The sequence below is a fragment of the Trachemys scripta genome, chromosome 16 (assembly GCF_013100865.1).
Source record: "Trachemys scripta elegans isolate TJP31775 chromosome 16, CAS_Tse_1.0, whole genome shotgun sequence".
Classification (NCBI taxonomy): domain Eukaryota; kingdom Metazoa; phylum Chordata; order Testudines; family Emydidae; genus Trachemys; species Trachemys scripta.
The window spans coordinates 20,909,725-20,930,155 of record NC_048313.1 but is presented as its reverse complement, the minus strand read 5'-3'; the positions used below and the strand labels follow the sequence as shown (position 1 = coordinate 20,930,155).

General features: G+C 39.9%; 1 protein-coding gene across 12 annotated transcripts in view; it reads right to left on the bottom strand.

Annotated features, from left to right (window-relative positions):
• HOXC4 (homeobox C4) overlaps positions 1–20,431 on the bottom strand; it is a 94,775-nt gene that overhangs the window by 7,400 nt on the left and 66,944 nt on the right. For 2 of the 12 annotated variants that reach the window (XM_034792806.1, XM_034792807.1), the window contains exon 3: positions 15,214–20,051. The exons of 9 other annotated variants lie outside the window; for them this stretch is intronic. In XM_034792806.1, the coding sequence (XP_034648697.1) occupies positions 19,702–20,051 (350 nt within the window). In that variant the 3' untranslated portion in view covers positions 15,214–19,701. Of the gene's footprint in view, positions 1–15,213; positions 20,052–20,431 lie in introns of those variants that run through there. One more of the 12 variants, XM_034792805.1, reaches the window with a different exon arrangement.

Sequence of the window (20,431 nt, the reverse complement as noted above, 5' to 3'; positions counted from 1 at the left end):
ACACAGCGCTGGAAGGCTTCAAAAAAAAAAAAAAAAGTTTAACACGCACACACACAAAAATCCATGGTTGACTAATCTAATATGACAAACGATATGATGGATATAGTTTATGTTAATTCACAATGCCCTTTCCTCCAGAATTTAACTGTAAGTTAATGTACACCGGAAACTCGAACTCTACACGGTCTGCTAATGGGTTTAGGTATTAGCTAGTTCTAACGATGCATACCAATGTACTTGTCTCTGTAGGCTGCCCTAAGATTTATGACTCTTTTGCCTTCTGTAGCTGTAAACAAGGAGGGGGAACGAAGAAAAAAACCACCCTAGTCTCTGCATCACTTAGTACATCAAGGAGTCTTTTTTAAAAACCCAGGTTATAGGAAAGAGATTCCTACCAAGTCTGCAACTTTTCCTAAAATGCTCGTGTTGTGGGTTGTGTCTGTTATTTCTTTGCCCACGCCTCAGTCAAGAGGACAGCGGCTAACCCCCCCCCCCCCCACACACACACACATACACACACACACACACGCACAAAAGACTCTATAGAAAGCTAAGCAGAGTTCCAACTCCTACAGCAAGATGATGAAGAATGATTGGATTCAGAGCCTAAGCACAAGAGAGGGGGTGGGAAAAAAAGTTTCGTTTTGGGGGAAAGAGATGTTCCTCTCGCGCTGATGCAAACTCTAACAAAGGAACAATGAAGATACTGCATCCCATGAGTAGAGCTAAGAAGCTAATTTTCTATTATTTTCCCCCCTAGGTTCGGATTCGACTTTGTTGATTAAATTATTCTTGTGCCAGCGCAAGGAGTGCTTATTGCTTGGAAGAAGATGGTGGAATAAGAGGAAATGCTTGTTTTAAAAAGACGACAATATTTATGATTGCTGGGCTAAAGGTATTTGTATATGATCGCTTTCTAGAGGAAAGGCCAGAAAGTTTGGTAAAATTTGTATGTGAATGTATTTTTAAAATATATTAAATCTCTAGTATTTTGGACAGGATTCGCTCTGGGGTGCTGGGGGCGTTGTGTACAATGAAGATTACAAACTGAAAGGAAAGGTCCCTCTATATACTGTTCATCTCTAGAAGAAGATTTACTATTGGAAGAATAATTTTGCCGCAAATACTTTGGGTTGCGGAAAATGAGGTTAGGATGGGTGAGGGGAAAATATGTATGTTAACTGTGTCAGATTTATTTGTGCAAAAATAATTCTATTTTAATTAAGATTGTTTAAAAATATGCTTTCCCCTATAATTATGTGATTTAAGCATATCATTCATTAAACATACTGAAGATTTTGTTGGCTAGACACTATTTCTTGATCTCTGCAGGCCAATCCGTGCCTGAATGTTACTTTCGCTGTCGAGTGCATATGTACAGTTTTACTGACATATTATCGTGACCGTTAAGTTTATTTGTGTCACATAAAGGCAGTCTGGATATTATTTTCTACTCAATGAAGCCCCTCAAATATATTTCAATGAAAGGTGTGTGTGTGTGTAGGGGGGGGGGATTACTGAAGAATTGATGCATGCGAGCTTGAATTTAAAATATTGTTTAAGTTTCTGCTTACTGTTATTGTTCTTATTATTGGTTTTTCCCTGAATGAACTTTGTGTTTTGGCAGAGTTATGGTGCTTGGAGGCATTTGAGGATGTATATTTCATCACCAGGGCTCTTAAATGTCAGAAAGCAATATATAAATTAGAAATCTGATCTTTGATATTGTTGAATCGAAAAACTTACCAAAATATTCCAGAAAGGGGGTGTTTCTTTTAAAATGTGATTAGCGTTGGCACACGCTACACTTTTTATTCTTAGGGTTAAAAAAATGAGGGGACGGCTCATCTATTTATTTTCGTTTGGTTCCTCCTAGCCAGTGGGTGATCAAAGGGTAGCTTTAACACTGAAATCGCCTCCGATTTTTGAAATGACAGCGTGTATTTTTGCAAATTGCATTTTGAATGCAACTATAGAGTGATTTCTCTCTCTTTTTTCTCTTTTGCATCTGATTTCAGGATTTCAGTCAGGGAGTGATAACCACTTAAGACCAAATACGTTAATTTTGGAGCTTCCTAAATACACTTCTTTCCCCCTTCAGATGTTGCAAACTTCCATTCGATTGCTCTTTAAACCACTTCTATTTTGTTATTTGAAGAAAACAAAAAAACTTGAACCAGAGAAGAAAGTTGAGTCCTTCTAATCATTCGGAGGCACATGGTGTGGCTTAAAATGTTCGCTTTGAGATTCATAAAATATTTAAAGCCACAAGTCAACCCTCTCCTATTTATTGCAGTGTATAATTCAAAATTATCGTGTATTAATAAGCCAATAATGATAATCTCTATAGGAAAAGCATGCTAGTTGTGCCGGTTTTATGGCTGCCCTTATCCTTTCTAATGACCTTTGGCTCAGTAGCATAATAACTCACTACAGAATGAGCAATTGTCTGGAGTGCCTTAAATACCTCACAGTCTTTTCTACACTCCGGACACTTCCAGAGAGGTAGTCTCTTGCTTCAGAGCATCCAGAGGAGGGAAGTCTCCCCTCTCCTCTCAAGATCTGGACTACGGGAGGGGGTGGGGGGACTCTGGACCAGAGGACAAGAGTCTGTTCCCCTAAGGCACTTTATGGAACTCGGCCGTGCTCTCTCTGCTCACGTGATCCCGAATTCTCAGCTCAAAGCCTGGTTAATTTCACCTCTATTTCCTTGCACTTGGAAAGTAAATTCCTACACCACAACCAAAGATTGTGTTAGTAAGTCATTGTTATGCTCCTTGTAAAGGATGTATAAGCATGAGTACTGGGATCTTGGACGGTTACAAAAAATGCATAGTCTGCTAATTCTTCAGAGAGGATTCTTTGCAAGAAATGAAGTGTATATTCTGCAAAAAACCTCCTTCCCTGGCCCTCGCCACTGATCAAAGTTTTGGAGCTGATGGAAACCGGCTTTCTCCCCTCTTATGTGCTTGTGTTCATTAAAGACCATTTTTAAATTCAATAAACGTTGTTGTGTTTGTTCATGGGCCTATTTTCACAGCAAACTTGCTCTGTCACAGAATGTTATTGTTTTGTTTCCATAAAAAGATCTGAGCTAATGCACAATGTATTTTCTTTGGATGCATTACCTTATTTTTAATCCCCCCTGTGTCCCAGGAAATTCTGATCCTGTGGGGGTTGTTTTCATGGGACTATAAAAGTAATTTGTTTATGTTAGACAGTGGCATGGGGTGTTTTTGTACATGTATTTTACATAAAGATAACAAAAAAATATGGCTAGTCCCCCCACACCAACACACTTCATATGCCCTAAATATTCCCCAGAGAACTGGTTCTGAAGTTAAATCGAGGAGCCACCTTGTGATGTAAAATGATAAATGCCTTCAGCGCAGGATCTGAGTGGGAGCCAAGCAGCAAGAAGTCATGGAGAGGATACATCAGTAACCAGCTTTGGCACAGAAGGAAAAAAGAAAAAGGGGTGGGGGGAGAGAGAAAGAAAAGAAAATGCACACTCAACAAATTCGGTTTCCACACGTAAGGAGAATTACAAATGCCATTCTCTGATATGGTATGTTGCATGTTCCTTCCCACTTAGTCTTTGGAGGGGGAAATAACCAGTAGATCGCTCTCTCTCTCTCTCTCTCTCTCTCTCTCTCTCTCTCTCTCTCTCTCTCTCTCTCACACACACACTCACACACACACACACACACACACCCCACCACCACCAGCACATATCTATAGCATCCATGGCGTTTCTAAGACAGCTATGGAAACAGATGTGGGAAATCCACGAATCTCATCATACGTACTGTATTGATCAGATTCCACTGAGGCGGGAAAATGTCAGGAAGCAATTTCTAAGGATCACCATATTCTGTTCCACTGAAGTTACTTTTAATCAAAGGGCACTGCGGCCCCTCTGCGATGGTCCCCATGGGGGAAATAATCGCTGTTGTTTGTTTAGCAGCTTCATATATATACAGCACAGTTTAACATCTTGCAGTGCTCCACATTTCACAGGACACAGCAAACAGTTAATATAATCTGTGATTTGCAAACCCTTCCAGCTGCAAAACCCATGGTGCACTGTAACATTATAAAGTCTTCTGATTGCTAATAATAGCGTGTTACTTTGCTAACTTGAGGCAGTCGCACTCTTTGGTGACTCTCCCCAAGAAATTAGGAATACAAAATTGAAGAGAAAACATTGATTCTGATTTATTGGTAGCAAAGCAAATTCATTAGGTCTGAATCATGAAGCAGTTAAAGAAAATGGCTGGGGTACAGCTTTTAAAGTCCCAGCCAGTCAAAGGGTAATGAAAGGGAAGTGGTATTCAGGGAAATTGTATTTCACTCTGTTATTTTACATACTAATTTTTTATCATCCAAGTTTACTGCATCCTTGGCTCCAGCTCTTAAAGAAATCAACGCTTGGCTGGGGACGCTACATTTGCTAAGTTATTATGGTGTGTAACTTTCTAGTGCAGGCATTCTCGACCTTCTAGTATTTCTATTTTCCTAGTATTTCTTTCACTCTCCACGGACAGTCTGTAGGTGCATCGGTGTGTGTGTGTGTAAATGCTGTGACATGAATGTTAAAAATTGATTCTGCTTTCCAGGTATTTCATTTCTCTCCCCCCCCCCATCCATTCTTTAGAATCCTGGATATTTTCTTAGCATGAGATGACTTTAGGGGTCAAATGGCTTTAGGCATGCCTAGCTGAAATGTGTTTGCCAAGACAATGTCACTTACTTACGGCCTTAACTCTCTAAGGATCTGATAAAACAAAGAACATAAGTGTGGGTTTACGCTTAAGCAGGTGTAAAACACTTAAGCTGGTGCTTATTTCTGATCAGGTGCTTAAATGCACTGGAATCAATGGGACTTAAGCAAGTTCCTCAGCGCTTTCCTGAACCAGGGCCAATGCCATTATTTTCACAGAAAGCTGGGGTTCTATCCTGCAGTCACTGTTCAGCAAAACAGCCCAGTGATACCACCGCCTTGTGCCTCACTTTCCCCTCCTATCCTCTTGGCTATTGAGACTGTAAACTGTTTGGAACTGTTGGCACAACACCAGCAACAATATTAATAACAATAAATGTCTGTATTTCTTTTGTTTCATCATTCAACACAATGAACTCAATTCATTCACTTGCTCTTCCCCTCTGATTTCCAAACTAGTCCAGAAAATACTGACTACATTAAAAAACAACTCCCCCATCCAGAAGTGAATACAATATCTCAAACAAATGGTGCTTTGAGCCAGACAAGGTGGGTGAAGCAATAGTTTTTACTGGACCTACTTCTGTTGGTGGAAGAGACAAGATTTCTTGCTCCACGGGGCCTGAAGAAGAGCTCTGTGGAGCTGCAAAGCTTGTCTCTTTCACCAACAAAAGTTGGTCCAATAAAATATATTACCTCCCCAACCTTGTCTCTCTCATATCCTGGGGCCAACGCGGCTACAACAGTGCAAACAAGCGGTGCCTTGTCATTTAATAATTTCTTGAGGGGGGAGGCCATAACAAAAGATATTCTGGATTTTTTTTTAACTTCAAGTAAAATAAATCCAATTCTATACAACCAAGTCTTCAGTACAGAATGCGAGTCACTGGAAATCAGCATGGCTCCATTGGATTTATGTTGATTTACATTAGCTATGGAACGTGGCCTTTCTTTTTCCTTAATCAAACCAGCTGCATAAGTACTTTTCAATCTAATGGTCCCAAACATCTGCAAAATATAAGGGGGGGGAAATCTGGCTCCATTGAAGTCAATGGCAAAATACTCACATTGATTTCAATGGCTCCAGGGTTTCAAACCGAAATTTCCACATCTTTGAAGAAGTGCATCAAAGAGGTTAATGGTAAATTTCAGTGAAAGGGCCCAGAGATCAAAGGTGTTGTCTTCAGTAATCTGGATGTTTATACAGTTTTACAGTTTAGTTCAATCTCATTAGGGTTTGGGTTAATTATTTTTCTCCCATGCACAGAGAACTGACACACCTTGTCTGGCTAGTCTGTCAGCCCATACAGGTAGTTTTGCTTTCAGGGTTCTTTTGACATAAATTCCATAGGAAAGGCGTATGTCGGAAATGGAGCTTTATGGAAATTTATAGTTAGATGGTAACTTTAGTGATAAACATTATCTTGAAATGGAGACAAAATTCTTTACCTGCTTCCCACACTGCCTGCCTAAACTTACCACACACACCCATACACAAACTCTCATCACCACACAAATACATTCACACACAATACACACACACTCTCTCTCATGCTCATACCATAAGCATACACTCACCAGACACACACATCTACACCATGCACACATACTCATGAACACACAAACATGCACACATACATCATAAGCAAATACACACATTCATATACTCACACACAGACTATACACAAACACATGCTTACACATACACATTGAACACAAATACACACACATACTCAAAACATTTGCAGACACCAGCACAGACATCCATACCCATGGACCATAAATAAATATACATGTCAAATATATATCTCAAAACAGAATTTCAAAATTGGAAAAGGTTCACAAAAGGGCAACAAAATGATTAGGGGTATGGAACAGCTTCCATATGAGGAGAGATTAATAAGACTGGGACTTTTCAGCTTGGAAAAGAGACGACTAAGGGGGGATGTGACAGAGGTCTATAAAATCATGACTGGTGTGGAGAGAGTAAATAAGGAAGTGTTATTTAATCCTTCTCATAATACAAGAAATAGGGGTCACCAAATGAAATTAATAGGCAGCAGGTTTAAAACAAACAAAAAGAAGTGCCTCTTCATGTAACACACAGTCAACCTATGGGACTCTTTGTCAGAGGTTCTTGTGAAGGCCAAGACTATAACAGGGTTCAAAAAAGAACTAGATAAATTCATGGAAGATAGGTCCATTGATGGCTATTGGTGTCCTTAACCTGTATTTGCCAGAAGCTGGGAATGGGTGACAGGGGATGGATCACTTGATAATTACCTTTTCTGTTCATTCCCTCTGAAGCACATGGCATTGGCCGCTGTCGGAAGACAGGATACTGGGCTAGATGGACCATTGGTTTGACCTAGTATGGCCATTTTATGTTCTTACACACATACTCCTCCCCACACATATACATAAACCTATATACATATATATCTCACAGGCACAGTCATACATACACCAAACGTAAACACACATATACACAAAAATATACATACATAACATATACAAACACCTACACAGACACCAACACACATACGCACCATACACAAATACATAGTCTATACACAAAACATACACAAGTACCAAAACACACACATGACCATACACAAACACATTCAGACACCTATCTACCCCATACCATACACAACCACACGTGTGCATAGCAGCATTTAGACACTGATTTTGCAATACATAGCTGACCTTTTGCCCTGTAAGAGTTTGCAATGGAGGGTCCTACATGCAACAAAGAGGACACAGTTGGCTGGTTGTGGGATGGGGAGCATCTAGGCAAGCTGTGTATGGAACAGGAAAATACCAATAGCCATTTCAATTTAATATTCTAGCACCTGAACCTGAGCCATTCCTAGCAACCTCCCTTTGACTTCAATGGAGATGTCGTTGCCTAAGCCAAGAGTGCAAATTTGCCTTCATGCAGGACCTACCACTTGATGCCAATCCTGAAACCTGGAGGGCAAAATCTACCACCCCACAGCCCCGCTGCATTTAGAGACCTGTACTGCAGCCTCAGTCCCACCTCCCCCATCCTGAAGTGGTGAGCTCTGACACCAGTGGAAATGGATTTGTTTGGAAGCATGGAGCTTGCTCCACTAGTGCATGACCTCTGGGTGCCTTTGTTTAATGTGTTCAGCCAGACAAAGCCCGGGACTGGGGAAGAGCTCACCACAGCATCTCTGGCTCTTCCTAGGACAGTGCTCGTCTCATCCAAAGAGAAGAGTCCCTCCACCCCCCCCTCCTATCTAAGGGTGGGGCGGGGGAGAAGAGAGGCCTTGTTGAAACTTGAGATGATGAAGAAATTGTTTTTTTGGAAGAATGCCCGCAGTTAAGTTGCAACATCCAAGTGTCATCTTCAGCTGGCCCTCATTCAAGGCATGTTTAAATTCTGACCTTTGGGTTAGGGCAGATCTGGCAGGATTAAAATAAAAAACCCCATTTCACAGATCACCACTGACCAATACGAAGCTATCTCCTAAGCAGAACAGCCACTGTTTAGGGCCCCAGATCGAAGGGGCTCTTTCCATGGTGTATAATGTGTATTATGCAAGCTTTTGAGAGTCATCTCCAATACATACACAGTCATACACAAAAACACACGAGCTAAAGGGAAACATCTGACCATTATGCATGTTCATGCCTTTGAAATAAGCACCCCTTTGTTTGGTATACTTCAGCACATAGGTGAATCCAGGATCTGGCTGCTTGGATCTAATTCCTAGGGAGTTGCTCATGGAAAAGCTACATGTTACTCTTTTGGTACTCAAGAGATTGAGATCATGTCTAGAGTTAAAGGGGTAAGGTAACAGCCACCTATGACTCTTTATTCACAAGCAGTCACACTATACCAGGGAATTTCTTCTTTCTTTCTTTCTTTCTTTCTTTCTTTCTTTCTTTCTTTCTTTCTTTCTTTCTTTCTTTCTTTCTTTCTTTCACAGATGTACAAATAGTCGGAGCCAAATCCTGCTCCACATTCCTCACAAGAAGAGTAAACCTTGACTTCCACGGTTTTACTTGCCTGAGTAAAGCCAAGCTTTCGGTCCAGATACAGACCCCAATACAATTACAGAGTGCAGGAAACCTCTCCCCGATCCCCACTGTATGATGTATGGCGTGAAATGCCCAGTCAGGATAATTTCTGCAGCCACCAAGACAGAAGTCTGTTTATGAAAGGTTATTAAAGCAAACTTAATTTCCGAAGGTTATAGCCATTTGTTTATAGTGTCGGGGTGATTAGACTTAAGGAACTCAACTCATCCCTTTCCTTCCAAATCAGTTTTATAGATTATCTTTGTTAGTTATTTGGACCGTAGCTGCTCTGGAAGTCAATGTCCTCTTTATTTGATGGCATTGTAACAGAGAAAGCCTGGCAGATTTATGGATATACGGAGTGTTCCGAAAAATAGACTAAATTAAGTATTCAAGCCATTGAACTGTAAATACAGAGATCGTATCATTTCGCTCTATCTGGGTGAGAAGAGAAAATTGGCAATGGGGTCCATTTTTTGCCAAGACCACATTATTATTTAAACAGCACTGAATCATATAAATGAATGCAGCCTTTTTTTTTTTTGAGCATCCAGCAGCTTTTAATAGTAAAACAATTGTCTCTTCTGTTCTTCTGTGTGTGTATTTTAGCCCATATAGATGGCCAGGCATTTCGCCTTTTCTCCGAAGATTTTAGATTTCAAGTGATTCCACCGTAGATTTCTCTAGGCTCGAATTTCCATTGGCTGCCCCTCGGCAGAAAGTGACCTGTCTTAAGTTAACTTTAAGAGAGTAAAGTCCTCATAGGACGCATAAAATCACATTGCTCTTGAACGGATAGGTTCAAACACTGGGCTGGTTGCTTCTGTTTATTTTCTAAATAGAAGAAACCCAGCTAGATTGTAAAGCTTTTATTGTAAGTATTATGGGGTCGGGTTGTTGTTTTTCTTTTTTTCCTTTCCAAGTATTTGAACAGAAACATCAGCTGTGAAATCTAAACCAACTCTGTTCTTGTCCAGTTCGATTCATTGGGGGGTGGAGGGGGTCTCAGATTCCTTGGAAGCACCAGTGTTAATAAAAGCACCAGGGTTAACCGAGATAAATACAGAATGCCTCGTAGGGTTTTAGCACTCCCACTAACTATATAACCTTTCAAAGAGAGCAGGGTGTGTGTTTAGATGCTACGGACTCTAATTGTCATGGTGACTGAGGCCACGAGTGTCTTGTTTACATTAATTGGGTATTTGTTTCTAACAGTCTTGCGTTTTATTAGCCAAAAATAATAAGCGCGTACGGCTCACGCAAACTTGGGAGAACTGCAATCGGACAGCAGAGCCTCACGTTTACTGCGGTGGGTGTCAGCTTGCAAAGTGACACTTGCCAACAGTTCACCGGAGGACTTTGCTGAGCCCTCATAATTCTTTACAACCCTCTTGCAAGTCGTTATGAAAATCGCTCTCAGTTATCAGAATGAAAGAGAAGCGGTGATGGATACAGCTAAGCCGAAGAGCCCCATATGTTACAAGGAAATAGACGCGAAGAGACAGTGTTATTATTTTGTTTGTTGGTTACTTGGTGGGACGTTTTCTAGATCTTCCAAAGGAACCTTGTGATAAGAAACAATGGAATTAAATTTAACTCTACAATCTCTCTCTCTCTCTCTCTCTCTCTCACTCACTTTCACACACACACAGCACACACAATTTAACCTAATGATCCTCAGCTATCTCCAAGCCTCGGTCTCCAAACAGGCCTGGCATATGCTAAAGCTTTAAAAGAGCGAGCAGTAGAGACGTGTTCTCTGCCATGCCTACCAGCCACGGATTGATAGGACAGGGGCATCAGACATCCACCGCCTTCCCCTATTAACCCCCAAGGCAAAACGCCTCGGATTCTTTTGGCCACATGGATTCTATTTACAAGGGTGGGGTCCATCCCAGCTCCGCCAACAAAAGAGAGGGCTAGCCAAAGGAGGATGGATGGGTTAGGGAGGGTATAGACACAGCACGTTCAAGCTGTTTCATAACACGTCAGCCAGGGTTGTTCTCCCCATGGAGACTAATGTGACTTTAGGCACCCTCACCCTTCCGTCTCCCCTCCCCCTCCTCAAAACGCCCCTCTCCCCCCGGTAATGAAGGTCTGATCAGATCACAGGAGCACTTAATTTGCAAATATGGAAAGCAGGGACAGAAGAAGGCAATCCCTTGCCATAGTTAATCGCCATCCGCAGTGACCAAGAGGGGCTGTTTTAGGGTAAAGATCTTAAAAGAAGCAATTTGATAAAGGGGTTAGCAATCAAATGGAAAGAATACAACCAAAACAAACCAGTTCACTACCCCCAAGAATAAAAGGTCGAGAGATTGCAGGCCTAGAAGTTCTGTGATAAACAGTAATCCAAGGGGGGAAAGTGCGCTTTAAAACATCTGCTGCCAGGGCTATAAAACAGTTGGATTTACAGCTTGCCTCTGCCAGATACCCATGTGAAGTCTTTTCAAGGAATTCCCTCTTTACAATGGTCAGGCCAAACCTTGGCTCTGTTCTGTGACACCCTCCAAACGCAGAACACACACGTGCAAACACAAGCACACACCCATAGATACAGACATACAAACACACACACATGCACACTCCCAAACACATACACACATAGAGACACAGCATATGCACAACGTCAGGCACACAAACACTCCTAAACACCCAGAGGCAGTCACAAACACACACACACATAGATACACACATACACTCACACAAACACAGAGAGGCAAGCACACACAAACACACACACAGCAGACATATAGACATGAAGGCACACAAAAACACTCTGACAAGCACACACTCACATTGGAGGTTTATCTTCACAATAACCTTTATGCTGCTGGTTCTAAGACTTTTCTACCCATATTAGGGAAAAGTTTCTTCGTACCCAGAAAGATGGTTTCCAGATAGAGAGGAGAACTGTTTAGATTAAAAAAAATACAGGTCTTGATGTTTCGCGCCGGGGAGTATAAACACTTCGCAATACTGTATTTCTTCACGAGTGGCGCGGATAGTAACAGCAAACCAGTACAGCATTTTCTAAATCTCCGAAAATACTTGGAGAGGAAAGGAAAGGTTAGGATGACCAGCATGGGGCGACTACATTTGTATGTATCGGTCGATTTATGCCACCCAAGATTTATATTGTAAACTTGATATTAAAACATTCACCATAAAAAGGCAGACCGTCAAGGTAAAGAAGCCTCTCAGTAGCATCAAGCCATTACTATCCAAATCACTGGTCATTTTCTTCCCAGACAGCAATGTTGTTCCCACTTTTCCGCCTATGTTTCTCTCTTCTGAAAGCAGCTCCAGTTTTGTGAAAAGAGAGAAAATAAAAATCTGAAATAAACTACTTGAGAGGTTGTTGGTTTTTTTTTTTTTTTTTTTTTTTTTTTTTTTTCATAACAAATATGGGATTTAGCTTCTGATTTGCCTTTTTTCCTTCACATCATCAGCATTTTTTTAAAAATAAACATTACCCTTATTAAATATGCCCACGAAGAAGTCAGGTCTCTTTAAAACCAAGTCCTAAAATATTTAGCCCATTTCAGGCTCATGCCCCTTTTACAAAGCTATCTCGCTGTATATACACCCAGGGTCAGTTCTGTATACTGAATATATAAATATTGTTATCAAGAGCAAACTTTATACATTCACTGCCCATAGAGGCCCATGCAAACAGCATTCTAGCACTGAGGTGAAGTTTATACAACTTTAAACTCAGCTTTACCATCTGTTCCTTTGGTTTTAAGAAGGAAAAGAATCTAAACCAAAGCTTTAAAAAAAGAATAAGAACACGGTTAGTGCACGCTTTCAAATAGGATGCTGGCAAAATAATTCTCTAGCTACAGTTCACATCGTCAGCATAGGCTTTATTTTACATGCTTACAGTTGGGAAAACTGTCCAGGGATCATGCCAGACTATTCTTCTCGCCCCTCTCCCCTCTCAAACTTAAGTCCTAGGTATCTCTGGTGCAGAGGCTATACCGCACTAACTCATTTTAATTTAACAATTTTTTGGGGGGGGGGGAAATTGTTAAATTAAAATGAGTTAGTGCGGTATAGCCTCTGCACCAGAGATACCTAGGACTTAAGTTTGAGTCAGCGAGATCAATGGGGGTTTGCCACTGACTTACGGATTTTGTTTGTTTGTTTGTTTCCCCTCAGCCTCCCCGCCCCCCAATTTATTGAAAGTATTCTACAAACTAGGATATCTGTATTTAAGCATTGAAATAAACATGGCGCGTGAAGGGATCGAATTTTTTACCTGCCAGGACCTCCATAGTCTGGGAAGTGTATAGAAGGTATTTTCCTTAACATAGGATTTTAGGGGATTATTTGTTGTTATGCAGTTTAGACCCATATTTAAAAAAAAACTTCTTGGATTCTAATGGGAAGTAAATTGTAACGCTTTAACAATCATCTAATCTGGATACTTTAATAAGAGAGGAGTCTAAGTAGCCCTTGATGAGGCTAGAGACATGGGCTAGATAAAGTTATACATCCAGACTTCAGAGCTGTTGCCAAACAAGTAAATTAACCTGCTGGTTCAAACAATAACTTTGGGATTATGCCGTTCCCTAACACGAGACTTCAAGACCCTAGTCAAAGCTCCTTTGTCCTGCTGTCCAAACTTGGGGTCATGACCTAGCTAATGCAAAGCAAACCTGCGAGTAAACACTTTATTGGGTCTTCTTTAAATATTTATAGGTACTTCAGGGGAACTGGTTTTGGGGGATTTCAGAGAAGCCAGACAGACGTTTTGCTGCATGCACGCCCCAGAAGTAAGCCAAACTGTATCTAGTCATTGCAAATAAAATAACCATAATTTCATGGACAATCCTGATAGCAGGTTGCTTCTACTTTTGGGGTCTCGCAGCGTTTCGGAAGGTTAACCAACTTCCAGGCTGTGTGGGTGTGGGAGTCTGATACGTTTTAATTCTTTCTCTATATGTGTGAGGTTTTGTACAGACGAATGTATATGTAAAAGGCACACATGAGCATAAACACGTGGGTGTATGTATATTTGTGTGTAAGCATCTACTTTTAATTATCCATATATATGCCGGTGGATGTCTTTCTGTATGTATTTATGTGTATGTGTGTATATACTTTTAATTCTCCGTGTGTGTGGTTATGTGTATATGCATTTACTTTTAATTCTCTGTGTGTACTTTTAATTTGCAAGGCTATTACTCAAGGGAAACTTGCACTCAAAAGCTGCAAAACCCTTTAAGCCTGTTAAAATTTCTGCTTAATAATAATGTAATGAATTGAAAATAAATGTATTGTGTGATTCAGTGAGGTTCACAAGTAGTAAGCAGAGGGGAGCACTCTATGGAGGAGTGAGCTTGAGTGTGGGGAAGGGGTTGGTTAAAACAATATACTTCCTTTAAAAAGAGAAGTATCGGGAAAGATTTACCTTAAATATTTTTGATACCTTGTAATAAATTAATTCTTTTATCCCGTGCTGGAGCATACCCTTTCGCGTGTGTTACAATTGATATTTTATGGTCTTGTGAGACTATTTATTATGCACTCCTCTTTCTTTGAAACTCGACTTTAGTTATATTCTGCTCTACTTCCTAGAGAAGTTGGCTATCTTTGGGGTAATTTTTTTTCAGAGGTATATTGTCCTTAATAATTTCACTTTTCCTGAGAAGCAATAAGTATGAGGCATAAATAATCATTCAGAGGGGGGTGGGGGGATGGATGGGAGTTAACATCTGAGCCCCAGAGAAATGAAACTGTTTAGCTGAAAAAGTAATAACACAGATATTTATGAGTGACTAAACAGACCCAAACAGAATTGATTGAGTGACAGCTGTCACAGTGAGCACATCAGAATTAAACTTTATGAAAAAACCCTAAAGTTTGAAATAGTAATTTTAATAACACCGATCTCTCTCCATACTCAGTAACATGTGTATATTACTTATATATTGCACTATATATATATTTAGAGTTATTTTTCTTGGCTACCCCGCAATTACTTATAGGTTGCTTGTTTGCTCCCCAGAAAGAGTTACACAAAGGAAAAAATATTACTGAACAGTGTATAACATTTAGCACCAGAACAGCAAATAGATCCTTTAGAGGAGGAAAGAAGAAGCTGTGAGATCCGTAGTACAGACAAAAAGTGAAGAAAATAAAATGATCAAAATATCCCTGAAAAATGAACTCCAGAAACAGCTAAAGATTTTAATACAAAGATTGTTTTTTTAAAAAAATCTTTCTTATTTTAAAGCAAAGTATCTATCTATCTGTCTATCTATTGTATGGTTTAGGGAAATATACAATACATATGATGGATTAGGTAGCAATGGAAACTTTAATTTAGGAATGGGAAAAAATAATGTAGGAAAAGTGAATAATTTACAAAGCAATATTTAACTCCCTACCTAGAAATAAACCAGCCTCTCTCTCTCTCTCTCTCTCACCCCCCCCCCTCTCTCTCTCTCAACTCAAAACTATCTATTGCTGAGTTGGGAAAATACTTTTCCTCATAGGAAGACAATCCATAGCCAACGAAACAAACAAACAGAAAAGGGTGTCATTTGCCAGAAACTGTTAATACCATTACCATAACGGCTGCTGGCTGTTTGTAAGGAAATACTAGTCTTTCACTAAAGTCCCAAAATGTTTGGTTTGGTATCTTGCCCATCAAAATAAATCATAAGGACAGATTAGGAAGTACATAAAACTATATCTCTGGATAATGATATACGAGACCACAATAAATGTAAGTTACACGTTCGAGGTGCTGTCAGTTATGGTTGCAAACCCGTAACTCATTCACTTAAGCCTGGCTGAATGTTTGTCTTTTAATTACAATTAACAGTGCAGACGAACATTTTCCAACTATGTGAGGGATAAAGGACACAAGTGGCTGTAAAGACCTGGGATATTATGTTAACTGAAGAGTCTGGAAGTTAAACTATGCCACTTCTGTGGATTAGCCCTAGAGCAAAAGGGGAAAACGTGTATCTATATACTGGAAAAGTTTTCATAAAACTGAAGGCACTTAGATAACGCCTGAAGGCCCTTGTTTGTGGGAAGTTATCTCCCCAAACATCTCTGGAGCTGTTGGTTTTTAACAGGCAATACAGGAAACTAAGTTTCACAGCTTCTTGAACTACATTTAACAGAGGTCCCTTCAAGGGTCTGTATACAAGGGCTTTCTAACGTCTTTTTTATAGCTCGTTAAAGCCTTGTAAACTGCTTCTCACTCATGTTAGAATCTTAATCCTCAAAAATCTAGCTGTGAGGGGGAAACCAAAAAAAAAAAAAAAAAAAAAATGAAGCGGGTCATTTTCAAGCAAATTGGACTAGAAGAAAATGAGTTAAAATAAACTGACCTGAGATGTTAATTTGATCCTCGAGAAACATTTTTTGTTGATGATGTTACTTTTATAGCCCAGTAATATAAGTAGAGATAATATCCAATCACCGAACAATGAAATACACGGTTTGAGGGGGAACATACCCCCACATGATGACAAATCTATATGTGCCGACGTAAATCTGGAACATAGAGCACTGAAATTAAAGAGCTTCTAATCTTCGAACACAGGATGATGGGGAGTGGGGGGAATGCAGCCCCGTGTACCAGACCTATACGTGCCATGGTATATCTGGACCATTTTGCACTCCTAAACAGAATAAACTATTGTTTCGCCTCTAATACAAAAATTCTCTCCCTTCTCGCTCGATTGCATTTACCTCCTGATTTTAATCATCGCTTTGCAAACTTCCCCCGTGTTTTTTAAAGTGCAAAGCTACTTACTTGGCGTTGGATACTTTGATCTGGTCATAGGGTAATAGCCAGTTGGGAAATAAACCATGGGAAGGCGGGAAGTGAGAAGAGAGATTTGGCCGTAACTTCACCCTTCTTCCTTTCTCTTGGATTATTTTGGTGACAACACAATGCGATAACACGCATTGAATCTGCCCCATCTCTCCCCCATTACTATGGTAAAATCTACAAAGACGCTAAACAGTAGTGGTGCCGCTAAATCTATGTAGAGAGACACAGAAGGTACACGTTGTGAGACCTACCCGGGTCAGGGGGGCTTAGAGGTCACCCTGCCTGGCTAGAATAAAGCTGATGGGATAGAAAAGTTGTCCTTTCAGTGAACCCATTTTTGCCATTTACCCGAACTTCAATAAAGTATCTTTCAGGCTCCCAACATGGAGGCGTCAAGAGGCTAAAAAGAGACTATGGGGCAGGCTGCTTGTAGCTAGGAACATTAATTTTTTTCTTCTTCCCCCTGCTGCCTGGCTATATAATGCATTCATAATCTCCCTCCATGCCAGGAATTGTGTCATGGCCAAGTCTAAAGGCTAAGTAAGATGCTAAATAATACTCAGCATAATGCAGAGATGAGGTGAAAAAGTAAAGTTAGTCTCAGAGCAAAGAACCTGAACAGAAAAGTAGGTACAAGAACGAAAAGGCATATACCTAAATGTGATTTTTTTATTACTGAATATGCAGACTATATAGTTGAAAATGTGATTAATGTTTCCTTTGCTTCCTCATCAGACACTCAGAGAGAGAACACACACACAACAAAAAAGTCTTATCGCATTCAGAGCCAGTGCCCTCTCAGAACACCCCGTTATAATTCATCAAGTTATGATGCACTTTGCAAAAAGGGAAGGGGGGGAGTGGATCAAGCTTTAAACAGAAATATTTCCACCCAGCCCACCCCCACTAGCCTTAGTTTAGTCTGCAGAACTAGCACATGTAGATTTCTACTGATGAACACATACACGTTACTTGGCTATGAATTGCCAGTTCAACTTTGTAGCAGCACCATTATTACAAGGTTAGGACTTTTAGCCTTTGTTTTCTTTACAATGTATATGCATGGTGGATGTGTCTGAAGCCAGTGTCTCTAACCTCGAGTAAAGGCTCTCTTTTTTCCCTTTGGAGGATGCTTTGTTACAGATTAGCTAGCTAATTCACTTTATTATATATAAAAAGAATTTAAATGCCTTTATTTTTTTTTACTGGTAAAGTGTGTGAGATTGTCTGTTACAGGCAAGGAATCAGAGGGAGAGAAAAAATTACAACCAACTCATAACACATTCCTCTGCTTGGAGGGGGAAATGTTTAAAGAGAACTATAGACTTGATGGCAACATTTTTCTCCATTCTCACTCTTATATTAATGTCGATCAGCAGGAGTATAAAGAACTGATGAGCTTTACAGGTACATGATGTATTATAAATAGTAATAATAATCTATGTTCCCCTTTCAGGATCTCTCTCACTAGCTATCACAATAGGTTCTGAGACCATTATTTGTTTAAGGGAAGGCTATACATGTTTCTGAGAGCCAACAAAAACAATGAAATAAAAATAAAAATAAAGGTAACAGAAAGATCCCCTATCCTAATCCCCTTCATTCAGATTTGATAATCTCTATTCTGGGGTGGGTTAAAGAGATCTAATCAACTGGCCAACTATCCTAATGCAAGGCATTGGGATAGTGTTAAATGCTTGAAGAATAAATGTCTTTAAACAGGCCTACCTGAAAATCTGGCACCCCTATGTTATTTCAGACTGGGACAGTAGTTCTGAAAAGGAACATGCTGCAAAGTTGCAAAAGATTGGGGCCTAGAAAACAGCTATGTATAACTTCCCCATTTGCACACAACTCTTTCTTACAGTTATCTCATCCTTCCAGGAAAGTAAACAAACCTTCAGTTGTGGGACAAATTTCTTGCTAAACTATCCATGTAACTCTCAGTTTGGATCATTTATTCAAAGTCCAAGAGCAAGAATGCCTTTTTGCCAAAGCTTTTACTGTCTTTGGAAGAAGATTAGAAGAAACCTATTGGCTTTTATGAATGAACCAGTTCACATAATCTTGCAACAACAACAAAACAACAGAAGTGTAGAGAAAGGGAAAAAAACAGAAAACCCTTATATTAAATAGGGGGGAAACAGAGACAGATGAATGATATTCTAACCCAAACACACATCACTGTTCCTTTCTCAAAACAAGATTCCTCCCCTCTCCCCCTCCCAGTATATGTTTGACTAAGAGATTCAGAGATTGAAATACATTGACCAAGTTGTGATGTCATAAAAATCTAAAATACGGAGTTATTTTTAGGTTTGTTTAGACTTAATTTAAGCAGTAACTCCTGCACATGGAATTAATGCCACAATCCCAGGATTATTATTCTATTTTTTTAGGGCAAGGGGAATGTTGAGAGTAAAATAAGCCACCAGACATTAAAGTAAAACTAATTCACACTCACTGGTTTATTGAACACTGGGACTTTCACATACACACTAAAACGCTTTATTGCAAGTTTACAATGATCATGTAAAATCAGTCCAAAAACACAAATAACCACGACAAAAAACCTAGCTACTGACTTTGTTTAAACCTTGCTCTTTTTTTTAAATATGTCACTATCCTTCCCTTTTCTTTTTTCCCCGCTTCTCAAAATTTCAACCAATTATTCGCTCAACCTGGTTTGTGTGATTTTTTTTCTTTTGAATCATGATTTTTTTTAGCTTTTTTTCACATTTATACAAAAGAATTTCAATGCTCCATTTTATTCTCGGCAGATCATTGTGCATTTGTAATGCAGGGGGTACAATACCTACATTCTCCTTCTTTTTGATTATTCTTATTTGTTCATTAAATTCATCTAACAGAACGTTGACCTCTCCCCCCCCCCTCCTTACCCCTTAAAAAATAAATAAAACCCTGAAATGGCGTAAAAAAACCTGCAGGTACTCGGTCACCTGGCTTCATGCTATGTTACATGCATTTAAGCCTGTGGTCTTACAGAAGACCTCATTGTTTTTTATACGCACAGGAAAACTACAAGAAAAGAACCAAAATATATATATATATATTAGATTCTATAAATAATCAGAGTCAATTTTGTGTGTGTGTGTGATATTGTTTATAACCTTGTGATATCCTCTGCTCGCTGATCCTGAGCTGTACTCGGTGATAGTTCCTCGCTGGGGGCCGCGTTACCAGCAGCAATGGTGCCCGCCGATGAATTAGATGGAGTCGAGGATCTGACTTTGGTATTGGGCAGCCTGTGGTCTTTTTTCCATTTCATCCGCCTGTTCTGAAACCAGATTTTGATCTGCCTTTCCGAGAGACACAAGGAGTGAGCTATTTCGATGCGCCGTCGCCTTGTCAGGTACCTGTTATAGTGAAACTCCTTTTCCAACTCCAAGACCTGCTGTCTTGTATACGCAGTCCTGGAACGTTTGGGCTCGCCTCCATTGTAATTGGGATTCACTGGAAAAGCAAAGATTAGCATGAATAGAGAGAGAGAAGCAGACAGAACAGAGAGGGAGAGGGGGAGAGACAGAGACAGGAAATCTAGAGTGGCTCAGGAAAAAGTAATCAGCTAAATGGGTTATAAAGAACTTCTGGCAGCCCAAGACTTTCTATTCTAATAAGAAGGGGTTTCCCTGGCTCAAAAGACTGAATTATTTATGCACCCCTTACAAAGCTTTAGGAGTTTCACACATACATAACAGAATGAACCACATGGCTAAGGCTGCCCAGACTAGCTTGGCTATAAAATTTATGGTGGGTGTAATTACCTATTCCGAGTCGTAAATCCAGCTCAATTGTGCTAACCCAAAGACTCTCATGGAAGGGAAGGAAATAAA